Below are 24,722 nucleotides of genomic sequence, written 5' to 3' on the forward strand. Positions count from 1 at the left end.
AAGTAGGAGTGTTTCAGTTTTAAGTATGTAGAAATATATCTTAAGTGCCTTAAGAGACTGTGTTAGCTAGTAAAAAGCCCCGAAGCCTAGTTTAAAGTTCAGTAGTGCTACCTTTCAGAAAATTAACCTAGCTCCAGACATTACAAAAACACTGCAGAACTTTGCTTGCATTTCTAGATAGAACAGAAAGAACAGATTTGCATGCACAGACAGAACTACGTGTGCAGATTTTGTGTAAGAACTGACACTGCTTTCACACATTAGAATTAAGCTCAGAGGGGTGTAGGAAGAATGCTTTAGAATCCTGGTTTTGGCTGATTGGATGATTTATGAACAAAATCTCCCTGTGTTGGGGTGCAAAGGAGGTGGTAGTAACTTCTGCTAGCTGCTACTGCTTGCTGGTTCTGCTTGGAACATTGGGACTCCATGCCAGAAAGCTTCTAGCACGGACTTGAATACTCAACTCTTTGCCTTCAAGGCTGATGGATTCATGCATAAACAACTCCACAACAACCAACAATGACTCCTGTCTCTTCAAAGACCCAAGACCCACCCATAATTCGACAGAGTACAGTCTTAATGCAAGAGTAGAATAAAATATTACCTCTCTAAAGAACCAGAATGTTTAGTCCACATGAGGTTGGACAAGTTATAACTTCTCATTGCTTATATTTATGCATTGCCTCCAGCTCTCAAGGGACTCAACACAGGCAACTGTAGCACATAACAAAGGCTCGTAGTGCATGAATGCCTGCTGTGTTTGGGAAAGAGTTCTGCCAGTTAATGCACCTGTATACCTCTTGGAAATGTTGTGATACATGTACTTGTAATGAAGGAAAAATCTAAACTTGTTTGTAACATCCTATTTCACCTAAAATAAGCAGAATAATGGGATGAACACCTATCTGACTCCCTAGAAAAAATCTATTGGCTTAAAACGGAGCAAGTTTTCATCTCAGGTTTTCACAAGGACCTATTAAGTTAAATAAGGGGAGAAACAAAGAGCATAATATTGATACATATCAAAAAGGAATTATCTTGTCATTATGAAAGAACAAAGAGAAAGGGTCATGAGCTTTGGTTCATAGTGTAAGAAAATGTCATGTCCAATGAAAAGTGGAACAATACTGTGCAGTCCTTGAAAATTAAAAGTTCTTCTTAGCTGCAGTTTCAAATTTAGAATTTGAGAGATTTGGCACCTTGAGAAACTGCACTATAAGAGACAAAGTAAAGGTACCCTTGAAAATTATGGTTCATCTGAGAGTGAGGTGAGGGAATTTGTTTAGTTATCAAAAATCCTGAAGCATATAACAAAATTCCAGTATGCTTCGGTGGGAACAAATCTGAATTAAAGAATCAGCCTTAGATTTTAGGTTATTCACCAAACAGAAAAAGCCATTTTTATTATCTCATATTTTTTACTTTAGTGACATCTAATAGCTCATCACAAGGAAGTATCCACAATGATAGAAAAATAGGAATGAAAAATTAGGTAGTAGTTTGCTCCCTGAAGAATCAGATGTGAATCTGTGTAAAACTATGATGTATATGAAACAAAAGGCATAACAAGCAATAAAAAAATAATTCTTTTTCTGATTTTTGTAATCTTGAATTTTTTTGACTACCTTATTAATCTTACTGTCATTTCTTAGTTTATTCATCACATTTTGTCCACTATGGAAATTCCTGCCAATTTTTTGGGACCAGTCCAAACACCAGTCTTGGAAGTCCACCAGTCTCAAATGTGGTCCCTTTGGGGAAAGGTCTAACCATTCAAAAATAGCCAAGGCTTTCCTTAAATTCTCAGGTAGAATAATTACTTTACAATCCTACACAGGTTGTGGTTGGTGAAAAGTGGTGGCATAAATATCTACAACAGGCTGCTATCCTAAACTCTAAGTAGCTAGTTTTATGTTTCAAAACCCTTTGCTGCAGTGAACAAACACTATTCATCCAGGGTTTGTGTACCAGTCACCCCAGTATATGATAAGTTTAGTGATGTTATTTTGAGTGTTTCATGGTAAGACTGTTTCACCTGGCGTAATGTAGGTTTTCACAGACAAAAGACACAAGGTAAGAAACCTACTAACATGGCACATGCACAGCAGAGCAAACATATGTGTATCAGGCCTGGCTTCTAAAAGCATTGCCTAACCATTGATGTGGTTTTAATATAAAATTCACAATAAGTGCTGGAGCAAGATTAAAGTGAAGAGCCATACCTCAAGTACTTCAAACTTTAACTTACTGCCCTGTGAGCACCCTTCAGCTCAGTGGTCACAGTATTCAACTATGAGTCATTGTGAAATCAAAGAACTGGCTTTGGATCTCTTCCAAGTAAATGTTCTAACTATTGTACTATCACAATATGAGGTTACCTCCTGCTGCTAATAATGTGTGCTCAAAAAAATGTTGACCAAGTCACTTAACTGAGAGTGCAGGACTGTAAATTCTGCTGAATTATAGATTTTTCTTTTTCTCTATTCCAAATTTAATTCTGAGAGTATGATGCTCTAAACCTGACCTGTATCCTCAATGTCTCCTCTAGCATTTTCCAAGTAGATTCTATTCAATGTAATAACTCACCATCTCTATACCACTCAGCACGAGGTCGCAGTCTTTTCAACTCTGGAGTGATCAACATAGAACACTTCAAGGTCAGTGTTTCACCTTCAGTTGCAAAAGTGACTCCAAACTTCTCCAGAAACTGGACATCAATGTGGGTGAAGCAAACGTCATGTGACAGCGGCACTATGCATGAGAAAATGAAAGGGTTCTTGAGAACAAGTAAATTGTACTTGGCACAGATTAGTGTCTGATCTGAGCAGCAGATGGAGTTTTCTGTTATATTGTATGCTGATCTAGAAATTCAACTGGGAAAGCAAGAGCATCTGGACAGCTCCTACTTTAACTCAGTGCTTAGAAAGCAAAGTCAGAAGAAGCAAGTTGTATCCAGTTTTCTCATCTGTAAAACATTGCTCTGACAAGAGAACATAAATTATCTAAGCAAATAGAAAAAAATGGCTTACAGTGGAAGGGCATTATCGCAGCTGGGTGAGGCTCTTCATCCTCTCTGAACCCTATGAATAAACATACAAGAAACATTCAATGACAGGAGCATTATATTTATTTATTGTTTTAAATATGAAGTAGGACTTACTTCGCACAATCACAGCACAATTAGTTGATGCCTGACCGTGGACGTTTGTTGCAACTGCTGAATAGGTTGCAGAATCATCAAAGTCAGCTCTGAAAAGGGGAAGGAGAAAAACAGATGTCTCTTTATGCAAATAAAAATTCTCCTAACAATTTATATTACAAGCTAAACTATGTCAACCATAAGGAAAGTGTAGAAAGCTCTTTACTGGTGGGGAAAGTGTAGAAAGCTCTTTGCTGTCTACACAGTGCAAGGCATCCATGAAAGACAATCAGAAAGCTGCTGCTGTTTTTAACTGCAGTTTTATCTCAGCTTATTGTGCAGGCTGCATTAACTTCAGCAAACTGAAAATGACCTTTAGAGAATGATCAAAAGGAGATAGCTGGACAATGCTAGTCTGGCTATTCCCTTTCTCTATGTAACCTTCTTTAATCCATCCTGCCTTTCTGCCATATTTTAGAAGAGAGACATGTCATTCTTGCTAAAATTGTGCCTTCTATGGCTATTCCCATCTGGCAGACACTGGTATTTTTTGCCTCTCTTATATCTCAATCCAGGAAAATGATAAAAAATCAGGAATACTGTTCAAAATTGTTTATGGGCATACATGGTTTGGTTTGTTTGATTTTTTAGTGAGAAAAAAATTCATTATTCAAGGACAATATAAACAAATATAAAGAAAAAAATAGTTACTTGGTGCAAAACACTGATAGATTGTCTCACTTAATACAGCCTTCCTTGAAGTTCCATGAGCACATATATGACCAGTTGTTAAGGTATAGGTACAAACCTTGATGCCCCAGTTCTTTTCTTATTTAAAATAGAGTCCATCATGAATAGTTTATTTAGTAATAAATTTAATGGAGGCCACTCAAAAATTTTCAATTATGACATACAATAGTGTCAATGCATCCATTTAGTTTCGTCCCAGAAGAGCAAATTTGTGTCTTCTTGGCAACTGCCAAGTAATGAAATTCTGATTGCACTTGTCCTCCAAGAGGTCATGTATCCCAGATGTGGGAGAAGGAATATGTTAGGGGGTTTTATGGAAATTGCAAAACAGTATACCAATTTTGGAGTATGTAGCAGCTGTCACAGAGACATCAGACACCTATTTTTCACTTCTTGCATATGTTCTAGACAGTGTCATATCATAAAAATGACACTATCAATACTGTGATGGCTGAAGCACAACTTGATGAAAGTCCTGTTAAATTGCAGTTTATCTCTCTAAATGTACAGGTCTAACAGCTCCTCCTGGAGACAACCCTACAGCCACATATTTCACAAAATCAAGAAATCAGTTACAAAGTCTATCATACAATTAATTATCAAAGCCATAAGGGTAAGTCCTAAGACTAGACTACAGTCTTAACCAAAAAGCCTGCAGCTGGGTAGGAAACCCTAGTATAGTCTGAACAGGCACGGTGAGACTGAAAAACAATTTAAAAGAATTGAAATCATAGAATTGTTAAGGTTGGAAAAGACCTCTAAGATCATCAAGTCCAGCTGTCAACCCAGCACCACCACATGTTAAACCATTAAACCATGACTTCATGGGCCAGAGCTGCAGGATTTTGGAAAACTTCCAGGAATGGTGACTCAACCACTTCCCTGGGCAGCCTGGTCCAATGCTTGATGACCCTTTCAGCGAATAAATTTTTCTTAATATCTAAACTAAACCTTCCCTGGTGCGGTTGAAGCTGTTTTCTCTTTCCTTGACACTTGTTACTTGGGAGAAGAGCCTGGCCCCTCCTGGCTACAACCTCCTTTGAGGCAGTTGTAGGAGCATTAAGGTCCCCTCTGAGCCTCTTTTTTCTGCAGGCTAAACACCCCCACTTCCCTCAGCTGCTGCTCACATGACTTGTGCTCCAGACCCTTCACCAGTTCCATTGCCCTCCTCTGGACACACTCCAGCACTTCAATGTCTTTCTCACAGCGAGGGGCCCAGAACTGAACACAGGATTTCAGGTGTGCCCTCAGCAGTGTCAACCACAGGGGGACAATCCCTGCCTGCTCCTGCTGGCCACACTATTGCTGGTACAGGCCAGGATACCACTGGCCTTCCTGGCCACCTGGGCACACTCTGGCTCATGTTCAGCTGCTGTCAACTAGCACCCCCAGGTCTTTTTCCACTGGGCAGCTTTCCAGACACTCTGTGCCCAACTTGTAGTCCTGCCTAGGGTTGTTTTCATCCAAGGGCAGGATTCATCATTTTGCCTTGTTGAACCTCACACAGTTGGCCTCAGCCCACTGATCCAGCCTGTCCAGATCCCTCTGCAGCCCTTCCTACCCTCCAAGAGATAAGCACTCCCACCCAACTTGGTGACATCTGCAGACCAACTCAGGCTGCACCTGCTCCCCTCATCCACATCACTGGTGACAGCATCAAAGAGTTCTTGCTCCAGCACTGAGCACTGGGGATCACCACTCGTGGCTGGCCACTAGCTGGATGTAATCTCATTCATCACCATTCTCTGGGCTGGATGTTATTTAACAGTTTGTTTCCATGAAGGATTTTAAGGAAATTACAATAACTGTTCCCAGAGCTATATAAAGCTTAACTGATTCTGGACTTGTTTGAGAGATGTCAGACTTGACAGCACTTCTTTGCAATGAATTTTTAAAAGCAGAACTTTTTTTTCACTATCCCAGCTTCACACTGTTTAACACGTGTGTAATAAAATGCCAAAAAGCAATATAAAACTGCAGTACAGGACAATTTTCTAAGACATGTTATGCTTCTGTACTGAAATGTGCATAGTTCATGCATTTATCACAGTCTAGTACAGTATCTTACTATAACAAGTTAACAAGAAATGAAGAAGCTCAAAAATTTCTTACAAGGGGCATTGCAGAATTAATTGTTCTGAAGCTTTAAGGCATTTTTGTCACTCTGCTATATCCCTTATTTAAGAATATATATAGAGAGAGCATGCAGTAAATAGTGTAAATATAGTCCATAGTATATTTAATAACATATATTACATATTAGCAAATTAAGCAGCATTCATCCCCAGAGACTGGATCTCGATTGCCCTAATGTTGATGCTTTAGAGTACCCCTTGCCAAACCTTGGTGTGCTCCAGCTCACCAAAAGGATTCCCACACACAACTGAGATAATGAGGGACATTTTCCAGATAGCAGTCTGGATGTCTGGCAGTCCTGTCCTGAAGGGTGAGAAAATTAGTCTATCTGAGGCCAGGAGGTCACTGTGGTAGAGCATGTCTTTAATTTGCTGTGTCAGGCAGAACCCAGGAGTGCATTTCCTAGGCACTGGTGGCAGGTATGTCACAGCATGCCCTGCAGTCCTTGTCCCCAGATACTCACCCTATAAAGGATTCCTGCCCTTCAAGACACAACCCAACCCACATCCTGCCAAAGACCTGCAGAGGCACACAGTGTCTTCCTACCACCTGCAAGCCCAGGTTTCTCCTGGATGAGCCAGACCCTCCCAAAGGATGGTGCACACCAGTCCCTGGCAGGACATTGCTGGGAGAGCCATCCTGTGTATGCTGGTCAGGGCTGATCCCTCCCTGGCCATGATTTAGACAGCACACTGCACCCAGCTCATAAATGAGTGATGAACATTACACCAGCTCTGCTGCACTAGGCCATTTCCTCACATAAACAAAGCATTACTTCAGCCTGCTTCACTTCTCTTAAATCCAGCTTAACTGCTCTCTAACATTTTGTTGTTTCTATAGAGTGCTGACAGCAAAGATAAAAAAAGCAGGATGGCTTGACTAAGGTTAACTCTGATTAAACCTCACTTTAAACCAGTCATCATCTGCTCTCAGTGTTGACTTCATTTTCCAGAAGAACACCAGATAAAATTGTTAAATAGGAACCAATATCTGTAAGAATTACGCAGGACATAGGATCTAAAGAGAGATTTATTGTTATAAAACAGGTGGCCTAAAAGTAATCCAGAAAATAAAGAAACATGTATTGTGGTCTGGCTTGGGGTCCCAAATTGTGCTAAACCACTCATAGTGTCAGAAATTTAAAGGTGTTAGAACTGCAAAGTTGTCTCCTGAAAATAAATAAGTAGAATGGCAGATGCCTGATTAACTTTTCAAATGGATATATATCTGTGCTCATCTCAATCCCCTCCCTATAATTTTGCTCTCCTAAGAAACAGTAAAATACATCTTTTGATTAGCTCTTTCTGTTTATGATGGTGTCCAAGGTAGAGAAAACAGATTATCTTAAATGTCTCTACAACAGACAGGAGATTCACAAAAGGGTCATATCTTTAGCCAAATGAAGCTCAAAATCTAAAAGCAAATATTTCACAAAAGTTATTGATAGAGTTATAATTAATTTTCTCAGGAAGAACATAAGAAGTAACTGACCAAATAGCTGACCACATTCTTACAGCATCCTTTGTTTTTTGTGAAGAGAAATGAGGCTCTTACAGTTATTATGAACACACAATTCCACAGGCCAGGCACTTCTTGCTATTTAAGAGGTCAAAACAACTCTACCCATTTTCTGTAGCTTACTGCTTTGAAAGCAATTTATATGGTTTTGCTATGATCACTCCTCTGACTCTCCAGAAGAGAAATAAACCATCTTAGACAGCCTAGTACTCACTGAGACTCCTTTTTATCTTATATTGGAAATGTAGGGTTTTAGGGGCTAGGAGCTAGACAGCATTTTTGTTTCACATTCACTATGAAGAAAGTTGGACTGGATGGCAAGTTACATAATCTTCTGACTTTTCTTTTGTGCCAGATAATGCTCAGATGGAGGATTATCCTGGAAACTATCTATTTCCTTGTATGCTAAAAAAACCTTAGATTTCCTAAATTGCGCTGTAAAATGCACTGAGTCGAGACCAGTTAGAAACTACATTTGAAGTACCCAGGAGGCAAGGTGTGGTCTAACAGTTATTCTTGTTTTATGATGGAGAATGTGTTTTTCAGCTTTTACAAAGGTCAGATAAAATATGCATAGAGTACATCTAGATAGCATAAAATGTGAGTGCAGAACTGTATCTGTCCCAAGGTACTAATACTTTCTTGCAAATATTAAGTTGCTCTGAATCCACATGAGGTTCTGAAGTGCTAATACTTGTGTGGGGAATATTCCCCAGGCAGATACATCTATTTAAAATGCATATATTCATCCAACTGCCTAGTGTACATTTAAATACAAGAGTCAAGAGTGAAATAGCATCTTTGCCTGAATTAGAACACAATTCAGTGCATGTAAAGAACACGAAGCAGTACGTAGTCAATTACAGAGTTAAAAATTACTCCTTTGAATTCAAATGACAAAATTTTCAGTTATGTGACATCAGACTGTGGAAATACTCTGAAGAATTGCCATCTCCTGCCCTGATTCTCCAGTCAGAATGAATCTGACAGTTTCTTTTTGTTTGGTTGGATTTCATGTTTAGGGAAGAGGGACCTCTGTTATGAGGTGGCCATTTCCTCAAGCCCCCAGCTACAGCAGCTTACAGGGGACAGTGACTGACAAGTCAGAAGATCACGGATTTGGGGGCTGTTATTTACCTTTCAGCAAGGAAAGGAGAGCAGTACACCATTTTGCTGCCTGTACAGCCAATGACTCTGCATTCCTGCAAAACCCAGGGAGCTGCAGTCCTGCACGGCCCAAGGGCTCTGCCAGAGGATTGCCTTCGTCTCAGCACCTCTGCTCGGCTCTGCTTCCCCCTCCGGCGGAGAAAGGGCACGCCTCGCTCTCCAGCTCTCCAGATTAAATCATCTCAAGCCTTTTGTGCCTAATCAAACTAAAATAGCACTCTCCTGACCGCACAGGGTCATTTGTTAGATGAGAATAGCTAGAAGAGAAGGTTCATTCAATTTTTAAACTTTCTTTTTTGAGGCGGTGCGGAGGGCTGGGGCGCCGGAGCAGAGGCTGGCTCTGCCGGCTGCCGGCCGGAGTTACACTGCGCTCTGCCGGCAGGATTTACACTGCGCTCTGCCGGCCCTGTTACACCGCACTCTGCAGGATCTGCCTGCTGCCAGCTGTGTTACACTGCACTCTCTCGGCTCTGTTACACTGCACTGTGCCGGCTCTGCCTGCTGCCAGCTGTGTTACACGGCACTCTCTCGGCCCTGTTACACCGCACTGTGCCGGCTCTGTTACACTGCACTCTGCAGGATCTGCCTGCTGCCAGCTGTGTTACACTGCACTCCCTCGGCTCTGTTACACTGCACTCTGCAGGATCTGCCTGCTGCCGGCCCTGTTACACTGCACTCTGCCGGCTCTGCCTGCTGCCAGCTGTGTTACACTGCACTCTCTCGGCTCTGTCACACTTCACTGTGCCGGCTCTGCCTGCTGCCAGCTGTGTCACACTGCACTCTGCCGGCTCTGCCTGCTGCCAGCTGTGTCACACTGCACTCTGCCGGCCCTGTTACACTGCACTCTGCCGGCCCTGTTACACTGCACTCTGCCGGCTCTGCCGCACGCTGCTGCTGCTGCTGCAGCTGCAAACCTGCTCCTCTGCCACTGCTTGGTCTGGGACTTCATCAAACAGGAAAGGGAGAGGGCCCTAAGGAAAGACCAAATGCTGTCAGACCTTGAGCCCTATATATATATGAACCAGTGTGGCCACATCACACTGCCAGTGCCCTGGAATGTCGAATGTTCCCTGCGCCTACTGCCCAGCTCAGCTCACCCTCCTGCTCACTGAGGGGTGGGAGTCAGGAATGAGCCCCAGGGCGGAGCATCCTGCTGTCTACTCTACACACCAGCCAATGTAGCTGGGAATACAAGACAGTTAATCACAGCTGAATAAAACCAAGGGATAAATTTAATAAGTCTTCACGGTAAACAAAGAAACAAAGAAGCCCAACTCTGTTGCTAAATAAGTATTAGCAACCAAGAAGTTAAAAATGCTACAATTGTTAATTACAAAGATATTCACTAAGACAGAAAGTATTTTTCAGCTATTTCATAAAGCAATGGCCACCCTCATCTTGATTACCACTGATACAGAAATCTTTTCTTTTACTATGTGCCTATCCATAGTTAAATTATGTGAGATAAAAAATACATTTTAAACAAACCCGCAAATTCTCAGACAGGTATGATTTATTTGAACTACCAGGAGCTTTCTCTCCAAGGATTCCTCATAGTCTCCCCCTAATAACCCATCAGATGTTAGCTGAAAGATGGGATGAACCACTACCCCAGTGCATATCACTTCTGCAATCATTATGAGATCTGCAAAGAACAGAATTAAACTCAAAATTCCTTTACTGCTCGAGGGAGATCTTGAGCTCAAACTCTGACTTGAAGAAGTTTAAAAGGACCAAAAAAGAGGCACTATATGATCATGATAGCGCTGAATGCACACAGAAAATGTGGTAATTGAGAAGGTTGCATCATAAAAAATATGAGACAAAGAAATTAAAACTGTCTGGTTACTGTATAGCCTTATGGTTCTGGAGAACAGCAGACAGTGGGGGATGAAATTGTGTACAGTTACTACTTTAAGACAACAAGGTGACGGTAAAGCTTCAGTGCCTCAAGAATGTTTCCACTGGGCTCAGGGAATACTCACAGGAATAAATATCACACTTGCATCAGAAGGAAAAAGTTCGCTCCCTGGGCTTCGCTGAAGTGCTAGAAAAGCAGCCAAGAAATTCCAAGGCTGTTCTGAGCGGCTGTGGATAAGATTACATTCAGCTCAGCACTTTAGTATGAACAGCTGAGAAGAGCACAGAATTGGATAGGAAGAAACTCCTGATGGCTCCACCTCCCAGAGAAACAAATTATTCATAAAATACAAAATGCAAGTGCACAAAAATATTCATAGAAGATACAGAATTAATTGATTGTATAAAAGCATTAATAACTTATATATTTTAATTATTTTCTATACATCTATTTCTTTCAATACAAGATATGTTTAATTATGGGCCAAGAAAATGTTCTTCCATTTCCTGCATGTCTATTTTCTGTGTTTTTAGGACAGAAAGTACAGCTGATGATCAAGTTTTGAAATAAAATGGATTAGTAATTAAAAAAATCTAATTAGAAATTTTAATTTAATAAGCTCTTAGAAATTTTAATTTAATAAGCTCTATAAATCATCACCATCCCCAAATATTATTTTAAATGTAGAAGGGAAATTTGTGGCAGAGCAGCCAGGAATCTTTAGGTGGCAAAAAGACCACACTGCCAGACAGAATGAAAGAGAAATGGAGCAAGAGTCTCTGAAGATGGCAGCCTGGCTGAATGTGAGGGAGTCTGCATGAGTGCATACAGGTCTGGGACTGGCAGACACGGGGTGGGGAAACCTGAGTGGGTGCCAATAAATGACTCTGTGGTATGTCTGAACTTGCCTGAAATACGGCTGGGTCTGAACACTCCCAAAGCTGGTTGTGCCTACATGACTGGTAACCAGCAGAGAAAAGATAAAAATCACCAAGGGCATGGAAGCCACTATTACCCTGCAGCCTCATGGTTACAGGTGCTCAGAAAGCAGCATCAGCACTGAGTATTCTCATTTCTTCTAAAGCCTACTTACTCCCAAAATGTCACACGGGGACCTACAACTACATAACCAGCATCTGGAGTCATCAAGCAGCTCCTCAGGAGTGCTAACCAAGGGAAATAAACAGTCACAGCCACTCACCATCAGGAAGTGACCAAAGTTTCATCTCCTGACTGGCACTCACACATATCCAGACAAAGGGGAGAGTTTTCCATTTCCCTGCTAAAAGGGAGAGGAGTGCAAAAGGACAAGCCGGTTTTATATTTTAACCTCCTGTGATTATTTTCAAAAGTAATCTTGGTAGGAAGAAACAGTGGAATGAACAGAGTCCATGGGTACAGAGAGCAGTTAGCAAGCATGGCCTGGGGGCAGAAGACTGAGTGCCTTTGAAGCACCTTAGGAAGCAGCAGTCTGGTGATTCCTGCTGCCAGGTTCTGTACACGGATGTGTTTCTCCCATCCTGAGCTATGAAAAGGTTGAGAGTTGGGCTGCAGGATGACAAAGGCAAGTAGTCTTTCCCAAAGACAGAAGAAATTATGCACTTATTTTCTGTACTAATGCCACAAGGCTGTGCTCAGGGCTGCTTCCACTGCTGACAGATGGCTTCAGGACAGAAGATTAAATGTTTGGCCAGACAAGTGTTAGCCACAAATATTCCAGCTGTTTCAGCACAGCTGATGCTCATGCTCTGGAGAAATTAAAATAAGGGGTTTCTGTCTTTGCTCTAGATATTAATTTTCTATTTAAATATTGTAGTAATTCCTTCATTTTTATTTGAGTTTTTATACTTTTTTTAAAAGCATACACCAAGTCACATGCAACATTTCAATTGTTTCAGAAAGCATGGGATTAGTTTATGGGAAGCTGTTATGCCCAAGCATGTTCTATATCACAAAGTTAACATTTTGAAAAATAAAATTAATTTCATTAGAACTTTAAAAAAAAAAAGTGATTTACACTTCCTTACTTAGTAGAAGATAAAAAAAAAGGAGGTGAAAAATTAAGCAGGACCTAGCATATAGTAAAACAAATACAGCCATGTATCCCTGCCCTGCCCAGCTATAATTTTGTTTACCTAAAAGAGTTTCATCATGACAAGAACATATAATTTTCCACTTCAAATGCTGAGAAGATATAATTCTAATAAAAAAGGAACTATCATTTTTTTCAGCTACCTGTCTCTTCTTTTTATATCTCATAGATTGCTGAAGTTAGTGAATAAAAATATCTAATTTATCATTTCATTTTCATAATCGAATATTCAGGTACTCAGTGAACTTTCTCCAGCCTAAAAGTGAGTGCCAATAGAAAAGTGTGCTGAATTTAACAATTCTCCTATAGCCCTTGTGTGAATTTTAAATTTTATTTGATATAAAATACTTTGTATAGAGTGTAAAAAAGCAGGTTTATTCCCCAGAAAGATTTACCTGTTTATATGTAACACATGTACTCCATATTTGCTTTCAATTCTGTACTTTGTTGGATCACTTGCAGGAGAAATCAATTCCTCATTTTTGTACCTGACAATCAAGGAAAAAATAAAATTCATAAATAAAAAAATAAAGGAATAAAGGAATAAATAAACTCATAAATATCATTCCTTAATCTGGTAGATCTTTGGATGAACATATCATTTCCCATCATCTGAAATCTCTCTGCTTGCACAGAGTATTTTCCAGTATATATGGATAGATACATATTGGGCCATGAAGGTAAAGCAGGACCATCATAGCAGCAAGGAAGTGGAAAAAGATGACTCAATCTAGAAGATGAGGAAAAAAGTAAAGAGAAGATGGCACAGGGCTTGAACTTTCAAATCCACTAACCCTGACACAAGATGGGAAGCAAACTTTATCTTCTATCACAGTAAAACACCCGCACAAAAAAAAAAGGGGAGAAGCAACAGAATTATGCCTCATGTTAGGTCTTTACAGTCCAGTCTGAGGCTTTCATATTTATAGGACAGCACCTGTGCAGAGAGGAGGGCAGCTGAAAGGACCTTTATGTCCTGCTCAATGACCACAGATACGGCCCGTGACAAGAGTGGTGCTGTACTCATTTACCCAGGCTTAGAAAGTAGCCTGTGAGTTCTGTGTAGTTTGCCACTTGCTACTTTGTGTTCAGGAAACTCATTGGCCAGAAAGACTGGAATGCCTTCCCCTGTCTGAAATGCTTGAGTTTGTTTCTCACATTGCTCGGGGCCACTCAGCAAGTTTTCCTCCCACTCCTTCCACTGCAGTATCAACTGCTACAATCTAGCACATCTAGGAGGATTATAAAGGGGATTTAACAAAGCCATTATATACATGACACTTATCAGTAATGGCATAACTTTCAAATGAAAAAAGCTTAACAACATTTTTAGAGGGCTAGGAAAGGCCAGTGCCTTACCATTGTACAACAGGCGTTGGAAATCCTTGTACAGTAAAGCAAAGGCTCACAGACATCTTTTCCCAGATGGTGTGAGACCTCAGGCGCACTAGAATTTCAGGGGCTCGACTAATTCTTTCTTCAATGATATGTCTTTCCAGAGCCATATTTTCTTCTACCTATTAAACATGGGAAAAGAAAAGAAGCATCTGGCACCAGACTCAAATAGGGTAGGAGATCCAACCTTAAATTCACTATAAAATGTTTAATCATTACTCATAGTTGAAGCACAGGCCTAAATTTCAATGCATCTTGTAATTATTTTTGCATAGGAGCAAAAAGATTCAGCAGGTACCATTCTTTGCACAGCAAGTCTATCCAGATGTTCTCGAGCACGGTGCCTGGCAGTGTGAATCTCTTTTTCCAGAGCAGACAACTCACTGGCAAAACGAATTCTTTTCTCATCACTTACATGAGACTTTTGCTCATGACTCCTGTGGGACAAGAAAAAAAATCAGGTAACCACTGTGAAAGTTTAAGTTTGTCACACATACACATCAGGGTACCAAGGGCTGTGAAACCATATCAGTAGGATATTTTAGGTTAGGAATCATTCTTAGCATCTCTCTGCATATCCTGAGTATGCAAAATCATGTGAACTTTCTTCATATTCTTTCCCTCTGTATTTGTGGGGCCATATCTCTAAGTCTTGAATTCTGTTATGGTCACACTTACAAGATTCCCCAGAGTCCTCTGGTAATCAAGATCAAGAACCTGCCTACCCTCCTTCTGGCCCCTGATTTTTCCTTCCCATGGGCACAAGGCAGAGGAGTGAAGGCAAGTTCTGTTCCTTTTAACAACCTTTTAAAAGTTGTGCCTAGCTTACATAGTACCCTTAGCTTTAGAAGCTTTAGAACCTGAGAGCTCTTGTAGCTCCATGGGCTGTACCACCTGAAAGATACAGACCAAGGAGTTCACAAGGGTTTGATGAACAGTTGTATGCAAAAAAAGCTGTCCCTTGACAAGGATGAGCAGGAAGTATTAGAGAAACTACCAGGAAAAGTATAAAGTTTGGAAAAAATTGTGAGTTGTTCCCTGAAAACCCAATTCCACAGATTTTTCAGAATTCCTAAAAATACCCCGACTGATAAACGTTTTTAGGAGGAGCTAGCTCAGTTTCCTTCATTCATGCTGATTCAGTAAACATGCTGATTTTCTTTTCTTTCCCAGGACAAAAGAAGGTAGTGAATATCAGATATTTCTAACATGTCTGTCAATATCGCCAACATATGGCAAGACTTTGAAAGCATAACCCAAATAAGAAAACTTCAACAAAATTCAGTGAATCAAGATATTATTTTTCTGATACTTAAAAAAAAATTATTTGTACCTACCATTTCAATGGATTTTAAATACCAACCATGTCTTGCCATTTTTTTATATTGCTGAATTTTAAAACAGTTTTTAAAACCTAAATTAAACTATACAAAATAATTTGATTTTCCTAGAGATTTCTGTTCTGAGGGTATATATTTCAAACCAATCCAAGTACCAGAACCATACAGATGTATATGATTTGCACAACATATTTTCTACAAACACGGCAGAATTCCTTCTCATAATATAAATCCCCCATGTCTTTGGTGCAGTAACTGTAGAGCAAAGCAGAGCAGAAACAGTGAAATTCACTAAGAGGGATACTGTCATCAGCATGGTTACTCTGGGACATCTTATCAAGGCAGTAACTGAGACATGACAGTAAACCCTTTTGATATTCAGGAAAGAATTTAAAACATTTAAATTGATCCAAATTAGAAATTTAGGAATAGTGGAATAGCTCTGTTCAAAATGAGTTCTGGGTACCAGCTGGATTCTAATTTATTTTTGGTTTAAAGCTGTTTTCAAGGGTCAGAGTGGGGACCAGGGGAACAACTCTGGGTTGAAATATGAGACTGAAAGTGACACTCAGTCATTTAGTGTTCCAGCCAAAATAGGTTAGTGAAGAACAGTGACAGAGAAGCCTCCAGTCCTGTCAACTCTGAAAAGAGCCCTGGCAAAAGAGCTGGGACCAGAGCCACTGCACAGGTCAGAGTGGACCAACAGAGCTTTACCTTTTCCTGGATTCCTGCATTGCTTCGTGTGCCAAGGTTCGTGCCCTCCTGGCACAGAGTCTGCATGTGGTTTTGCCCAAGCCAGATGATTCATAATAAGCAGCCTGCCTGGAAGCAGCCCTTCAAATATAAAAGACATTGTTATAACCCAGCAATTCAGGTAAAACATGAACTCACAAATGTCAAAGAAATTACTTTGAGCTCAATGAGCTGAACACCATGACTGAGCACTGCTCAGCAAGAAACCTTTGCATTCTCACTGGCTGCACTAAGTGGTGATTGTCACTTGTCCTTCCAGGGCTTAATGCCCATCATCTGTCACTGGGGTCATTAGGCATTTTTATTTCATTCTATTAAATTTATATTTATTTCAGTCTTCAATCATTCAGGTGTGATGATAGCATTTCAGTGAACCCCAAGGGTACCAGACTGTCTAATACACAAATCATAAAAATTCCCCATAGCATTGTCTGTTTCAAAGTGTTCCTGCTTTTCTGTATTTCACAGATCTTTCTGCAACTTTCCTCTTTCATAAGGGAAACTGGACCAGCTAGACAATTAGGTAGATAAGTTAATTACTAAGTAGGGAGAACGGTGATTCTGAAGCAACCACAATGCAAAGTTTCAGGCTTTGAGATACAAAGAATGTGTATTTTCTGGTTAAAATGCTGAGATTTCAAATGAGAAAAATTAGGCTTTCATTTAAGTTTAAAAAGGAAATTGAATCACAGAACCTATAATTAGTTATAGCCAACTTCAGGAGAAGGAATATCATCATGTCATACAGGAGAATGGGTAAGAAGTTGTTTCTATGACTTACAATAAATTTCATGGCAATTTTTCTTAAGTCAGAGTTTCAATTTTAGCCTTCAAGGAAGAATTTTAAATTTAGTGGTACCAAACAGGACAGATCCTAAGCTAAAAGGCCTGTGTAGGTATCTTGCAAGGTTGCTAGGAAATTTAGCTATGCTGGTGGGAGACTACAGACAAGGAGCATGCCAATGGAAGGAAGTGGAAAACTATCATTCTGTATAAATCACATATTTTGGGGTGGAGGAGAAAGGTAAGTATCTTGATTGTAAGAACTGACTACCCAAAACAGAGACCTGCTTATGCTCAAATACACAGCACTTACTTTCTTGCTGCATACTCCTCAAGTACATATCTTGTCTGAATGTTGCGATAGGACTGATCGAAGTGCTTGTGCCTCCTCTGGTAAAATGGCACTGCTACTGAAGACATACTTCCTCTGTGACAGCCAGTAATTCCTGCAGAGAGTGAAGTTAGCCATATATTTAGCCATGCACACATTTAGCCATATATTTCAGACTCTTTGATATTTTTTGATGTGTAGACATGTGTGTGAATATGTCCGAATGTACAAAATTGCAGCAATTTGTGACAAATAGAGCCATCAGTCACACACGTGGGCACCTCAGGCTGTCCCTTATCAGTCGTGCAGTGTGAGCTACAGAATCACAGATGATAGCATGAAAGATATTTCACCAGATTGTTTTTCTCCTTCTTTGCAGATGTCATTTAACGCCTCCAGAGAAATTTCCAGAGATGGAAATTTGACAGTCTTTTGGCCATTGTTAGACATTTCAGCTCTCTGCTCTTCAAACCTTTCACATTTTCCACTTTGGCAATTTATGCTCGCTATGTTTTGTTCCATTCACCATGACAACAAATAGACAGTATTCGCTCACTTTTGTAGCAGCCTGTTGAAGATTTTCTTTACTTTTCTTTCCTGCTTTCTTGTTTAAACTCAACAAAGCTGGCTCATGCAATCTTCCCTCATGGGTTATTTTTCTGGACTATAAATCATTCTGGTTTCCTTCTTGTGGACTTTCTCCAAAGTATGGCATAGTTTTTGATCAATATTTGGATGGAAGGTTCTAAGAAACATTCAGGGTGCCCTAGAAGCAGTGTGGGGGACAAGCGCACGTTTCCCACTGAGTTACAGATAAGTAGATTACCAGCTACATTATTAAAAGAACCTGGAGATGCCCACATTCCTTTTTCCTCACTAGAAATATGATGACAACTTCTTGCAAAAGCGGGGAATATCACAAGCCACGTTGTGAGTAGGTGCCAGCTTGTGTAACTGCAGTCTCAGTGGGGTGTGGGGTTCTCTACTCCTGGGCCATTTGTACCAAGCAGTGGTGAGGGATCCCAACTGAACTGCCAAAACCTCCCCCACAAGGCACCTACACTTCAGTGACAACAGAAGCAAGCTCCCAGCATAAGTCAGTAAAGCAGATGAAGGTTTAGTCAGGTAAATTACTGCAGTGACATCCAGTTCCCTACTAAAAGCTTAGGGGAGTGTCCCTGTTGTGCTCCCTGTAGGGTGCAGGCTGCCAACTCCATGCCAGCACCCAGGGCACAGCCTGAGGCACAGCCTGGGATCCACCTCAGGGCACCCTTGGCAAGTGAAGCAACACCAGCACACCCAGGGAACACATTAGGAGTTTGTCAGGGTCCTGAGGACAGCAATGAACTTGACTGTCCCAGTCCAGCCTCCTCCAGAGTTCCTCCTACCCTGCCCACAGCCCAGGACCCTATGTCAGTCCCCAGGGCCATCAGTTTCTGCCCCAGAAATGACAGAGCAGAACCAGTCTCCAGCTCCCCACAGCCTGGTCCTGCCTGGATGTAGACCATGCAAAGAGAACCTGCTTCAGACCCACACCAAAAGTCCAAATTTGTAACAAAAAGTCACATAAATAAGCAGCATCATGATGTATATCGAATGAAAGCTCAAAGGGATTTGAAAAGAAATCTTATAAACTCATTTAGATAAAACATTTAACAAATAAAAATGACAGTTAATATATACCATATTTCCAGCACATAGTATTTATCAAAAAAAGGAATTGCTAGTCATTGGTTAAGAGTAAAAAACTGTAACTCTGTCTGATTGTTACTTGCAGATAGTCAAAAGCAGAGCCAGGTGCTCCCAAATTATGATATTCTCATATCAGCTACTTTTACTTTTCCAAGAAAAATTAAGGTGCAAACAGGAGATATACTTAATAGAAGTCACATCTTATTTTAAAATGTTCAGAGATCTAAAGATATTTCCACAATTTATCACCTCCTAGCTGCAGCTTCTGCATAACTTACAGTTACCTTTTCAGTTCTTTTTCAAGATATGAGAATGACCAGTCACAGGTTCAGTAATGAGAGCTTTAGGCAAAGCACAAGACACTGCAAAAAAAAAATCAAACAGGTTTACAACATTACTGAGGGGCATTAAAGAAATATATTGCCATGTCTATTGAGAAATATGAAAGTAAGCGTGATCCAAGTTAGTTGGGCACCTCACAGAGATGCTGGCTCAGTCAGATGACCTCATACAATGCTGAGCTGACAGGGACCCCTCACAGACCTATTAACCCATCACATGACAAAATGTTTTGGTTACATGAGCAGAGTTGCACAGACCCATGAGCAGCCTTGGCTTCTCTGAGTTTTGATATCTGTACATCATGTGACTCTACATCTGCAGACATTGAACATTGGTTTTCTTCCTGCTAACTAACTGTATGACTATTGTGTATATGACACTGGATTTCCACATTAGTTCTTATGTTAACTGGATAATTAATGGCATAATTTTCCCTTTTTTCTATTTTATTAGCCTTTTTGCCTAAATAAAGGTGTAAAAGTGAAATATAGATTAAACTCACTCCACTGTTAAGCACTACTCATGTTCACATGTGGCCAAGTTGAATAATTCTGTGAACTTATCAACATGCAATGTAAATGTTGCTACATATATAATTCTCACTGAGATCCACTTTATAAGGATTGCAAGGATTGCAGAGTAATGCTCATTTATCTGGATAGATCAGTCTAAGCTATTCTCATTTTTGAGAGAGAAGAAAACACCATTGTCATTTACAGTCCAGCCTTTTTCACTAAATGTAAAACTTACATTTTAATTAGTGTATTTTCTTCTATATGACAGCACCCAGGACTCCTCAAATTTTCATTCATATATTTTTCACATTTATCCAAACACCTTTAGTATAGAAACAAGGGTAGCCATCCACTCACCTCCTTCACACAAGTAATTGACAGATCTTTTTAGCAGCCAGACTCACCCTGCCTTCTGTTAACACAGAGGGGAGCTGCCTGGCAACAATTCCAAATGTAATAATAATCATCAGTTAATTAAAACAACATTCTCAGAGTACGTATTTAATACTTAATAGTGCTGCAAAGACAAGTATCAGAAGAGCAAAATCAAAGTCCCACTGTCAAAATAGCACATAGAGTATTGACCTCCTGATAAAAGAAGTGTATACTGTATTCCTAGGAACAATATATTGACTGTTTTACCAGTTTTCCACTGATACACATTTATATGAGATTTTTGAAATATATTCTAATATTTAGACAACCTACAACTAAGACAGAGAACATGATATGCTGATGAGAACTTAACCCCAGTGAATTTATTGATTTAGATGAACCAATATTTTATTAATGACAGTGTCTAGAGACCTAGTTATATTGTCAAGTGAATTGGTAGAACTGACTCAAAAGTGAGATGAAGGAAGAGATCTGGCAGAGAAATTGGGGGGAAAATCCCAGTGGAAAATTGAGAGCCCAATAACAACAATGACAAAAAATCATAAGTCTAGAGAAAGACAAATTAATTATCTGAATGATTATAACAAATTAAAAAGCAAATCTAAAGTCTTATTTACCAAGTTCTACTGAAAGAATTTTGGAGGTGTTGCTGAAATACATGGCCTGTGTGTCATAAACAATCCTTGAATTACATCCATGCACATCCTATTAATGACCCTTGGATTTCAAGGAAAAAACCTAGAATTCCGAGGAAAAGGTGATCCTAAAGCATTTTGTGTCTCATCTGACCTTTACATTGTTAGTGCAATGTAGCATCATTGTACTCCTTTCTTTTTGTTATTATTATTCCTATTTGTTTGTTTGACTGAAGATGCTGAGGACATCAAAAGGAATTAAAGTGCACAAATCTATGTGCTGTATAAACCATTCAGAAGATTATTAAACACAAAGAAAAATATTACCTCAGCCAAAGTGTCCTTAAGGATTAATGACATCAACCACAGGTGAATTAGACTATTCAAGTCAGTTTACAAAAACATACATTTCTTCATGCTTTGTAGCATATATATAACAATTTTTACTTGAACATGAGTAAAAGGCCAAGCTCACAGGTCACGATATGCATAGTTTTGTGACACAGTAACAGTGACCTGAATAGAAAGCCATAATCTAGGACCACGTGACAAGGGGCCACATTCTTGAGCAGAGAAGCCAAGGGTCGGATATAAACATTGTTAGTCTGATAAGTGAGTTAATTTAAGATGTAAAGGACAAGCAGTAAATTGTAGCATGATCATTTACATTGCCTCAGAGAGCAGGCACACAACCAGCTAAATTGATGGATGGCTTGACAAATGCCATGGTAAGAAGAACATGGCTGCACTCACCATGGACAGATAACTGGCACTCCCAGGTTCAGAAGGCTCGTGTCATGAGCAATGCACTGTACAGCATGTATTTTCTCAGCCTGACCTGCCAGTGCTATACCATGCAACATGCACTTCTGTGCTCATCTCTGTTCCTGGCCATCTGCAGAAGTGCCAAAAGTTGTTCACGAGTTCTTGCCTGTCCTCACGTAGACAGAAATTTCTTTGTCCATTTGCACTGATTTGAGGACATGTCCTGCTTTTTTCTTAGACATTTCTTTCTCTACCTGTCTCTTGCTCTGCTAGCTGTTCTCCACATTGTTCAAAGTTATATGTTTTCAGGAAGCTGCCAGCTTATAATTTATGGTGCATAAAAGCCCTTGATATGCAACTGATAAAATATATTTAAATCCATATCACCTACATACCATAATGAAAGACAGAAAAAAACTCCACCTTCTATTAATTGCTCCTAATTGCCAGAATAAAACATTACCATATTGCCTCAAAAAATATGCAGTCCTTTCCAGATGGTTATATCCATGCTGTAGAGATTGCAGACTTAATAACATATTATCATTTTCTCCCATAAACTGACTTTGGTGGAAATCTTGTAAAACCATCATGAGTCATTATGCAGCTCTAGACACTGCAGTCTAAATAGAATGGTATATAGAGGATCTGGGTAATTCTTCTCCATTTTGATAAGAAACTAATTTGATAAAAAAACGATTTGACAAAATTTCTAATATGTCTCTCCAGTCTTTTTTTTTCTGTACACATGTGTATATTTAGATCTTCCGCAGAAAATTATGTTTTGTGATTGAAAAACCTACTCAAATATACTGTCATTTTAAAATGTTTCAGGCCTTCTGTCGAAGATCTTGTTCAGACCACATAATAATTTAAAAAAAAAAAATCATATGGAATTCTCACTTGATTCCAGACATCATTCTGCAAGCTTGAACAGTTTTTGTGGGTGTTTTTTTTTTTTATTTCTTTAGCAACATCATGTTCAGTCTTATGTTTTACTGACCACACCTCCTTTTCATGGAAATAGTATTTTCCTGATTTCACCAATTGGTTTAAACAGATTCAAGTAATTCCCTGAAATGCATGGCTTACTTTTGTTATTAAACATACTAACAAAAAAAAAAAAAAAAAATTCAAGAGTCCTCTCCTCTTTTTCTAGTTATCTGAATACCCAATAAAGCAACATTTTCAAGCAGCTGACAGTACCAGCCATCCCAGATTTGTCTATCATTTTTACTAATTTCATATGTTCTAAATAAGTAAACTTTCAACATTTCCCAACATCAAATGATACTGTTTTCAATGACATACAGATAGATTCAGCAGTTTAATGCAATTATTTTGCTATAGCACATCTATGATTAGTTAGAGTGAACACCTTGACATTGTAATAGTCCCTGAATGGCTTGTTTCACACTCTAGCCAGAACAGTTAGTGTGGAGTTAATTTGAAATGTATTATAGGTGGTCACAGTCATATCCACAACCCTTGATAGGGACCTTTTTTCTGTGGAGGTGAGCAGCAGGCGGAGTCATGGGCACCCCTTCCCTCCAACAAGGTAATTGTGGTGGAGGGAAGCACCAGATCCTGTATTTTAGTGAGTCTATAAAATAATGCAATTTTGCATTTTCTGTGACTCACATGAAGGAGAGGAGTGGAAGCTTCCAAACTGAATTTCTTTCCATATCTCTAATAGAAACTGAGCAGTATATATCCAAGATAGGGTACTAATGTGGATGTTACCTTGTGAATTCATGCTCATACAAGACTGGGAATTAAATGAGGCTAAATTTGTCCACATTGACTTGGATCCTTGCCACCCTAGCATTCCAAATGTTCAAACATGTTCTGATAAAGTTTAAAGTCTTCACTTCATTTGGCAAGTGTATTCTATCCTTTCAACTGGACAGCTAAGAACGTTGGACAGTGAGATTATAAAAATCATTTCCCACCATGCCAGCATTCATTACCCTTCATAATAGTACTTTTATTGGCTCATAGGCATTATCAACACACAGGCATCAATTTCAAGAGCATGAACTTGATTTCCCAGGACACTATCAGTGGTATTTAGCTGGAATTTTCATGTGGCGCAGAACAAATCACTTAATTTAGAGCAATACAGACACCAGAAACACATCTTCTGGAAAGCATGTCAGACACAAAATAAAAGTAGGTGGTCTTTTTTTTTTTTTTTTGCCTACCAACATCCCATTCTTCAGCAGGTCAAATAGTTGTGCCAGCTACTATAGGATTTTATGCTTAATTATTTACACACAAACTTCAGAAAAAATCATTGAGTATAAGCCCACAAGAAAGTGGCATTGCCAATATTTGTGCAATTGGAAAAGCACATAAAGGAATAGAGCTATGGATTTCTGCAATGTAGTTCTTTATATGCAGAAAGAAACAGAGGGAATGTAATGCACAATAAAATCAAGGTGACAAAACAGGACAGGACAAAAAAATCTTACTTTATTTTTTTTTGTCTCCATGAATCAATTTGTCTTCCACTTATCATTTGTTTTCCCTGAAGAAAATAATTTTTTTTTTACAGGAAAGCACTCAACCTCCTCCTACAAGCACTCTCATTTGTTCTGTACAAGAAAAACAGGGATAGAAAATTGACTTACCTAAGGATATAGAAAAACTGTAAAGCAGAGAGGAAGACCAGCCTTTCCCAGCTTAGCAAACACTGCCCAAGGAAAACAAATAATTCTCCTCTCTAAAGGCTACTGCCCCTTCACTCCTATTTAAGGGCAGAGGCAATGCTATATTTAGACTAACCAAGTGATTCTCCCAAAACTGGGGTCAGCCTAATACGTAATAAGGGAGTGATATCAAGGCAAAAGAAAAGCATTAGCCTATATGAAGTTTAATACTGAATTTTAATCAAAGACAAACCCATTCTTTAAAAAAGCAGTTACTTATGTTAAAAGTGGGGCTTCTTTCCCCAGCAACACCAAGCACATGGGAAGCAATTGAATGCCAGAAAACAGCTTAAATTTTTTATTTAGAAAAGTTTGAAGTTTTAAAATAATCAGTAACTTAGAAGACCAGTAAGGAGCCATAAACTCCAGAATATTATCAGTAGAGACATGAGATCCCCTTG

The 24,722-nt window shown here is 39.5% G+C and overlaps 1 protein-coding gene across 1 annotated transcript in view; it reads right to left on the reverse strand.

The window, feature by feature from the left end:
* The window catches only part of MYOM2 (myomesin 2), a 76,179-nt gene extending 51,850 nt beyond the window's left edge, over window positions 1–24,329 (reverse strand). The window contains exons 1-10 of the mRNA XM_059842788.1: window positions 24,244–24,329; window positions 19,242–19,319; window positions 17,248–17,380; window positions 16,113–16,232; window positions 14,357–14,495; window positions 14,023–14,180; window positions 13,059–13,151; window positions 3,161–3,249; window positions 3,030–3,080; window positions 2,587–2,751 (exon numbers count right to left, since the gene is read on the reverse strand). Of these exons, the coding sequence (XP_059698771.1) occupies window positions 2,587–2,751; window positions 3,030–3,080; window positions 3,161–3,249; window positions 13,059–13,151; window positions 14,023–14,180; window positions 14,357–14,495; window positions 16,113–16,232; window positions 17,248–17,354 (922 nt within the window). The 5' untranslated portion in view covers window positions 17,355–17,380; window positions 19,242–19,319; window positions 24,244–24,329. The remainder of the gene's footprint in view (window positions 1–2,586; window positions 2,752–3,029; window positions 3,081–3,160; window positions 3,250–13,058; window positions 13,152–14,022; window positions 14,181–14,356; window positions 14,496–16,112; window positions 16,233–17,247; window positions 17,381–19,241; window positions 19,320–24,243) is intronic.
* Window positions 24,330–24,722: the final 393 nt, after the last annotated feature.

This window comes from Haemorhous mexicanus, chromosome 3, assembly GCF_027477595.1.
Source record: "Haemorhous mexicanus isolate bHaeMex1 chromosome 3, bHaeMex1.pri, whole genome shotgun sequence".
NCBI classification, from domain to species: Eukaryota; Metazoa; Chordata; class Aves; order Passeriformes; family Fringillidae; genus Haemorhous; species Haemorhous mexicanus.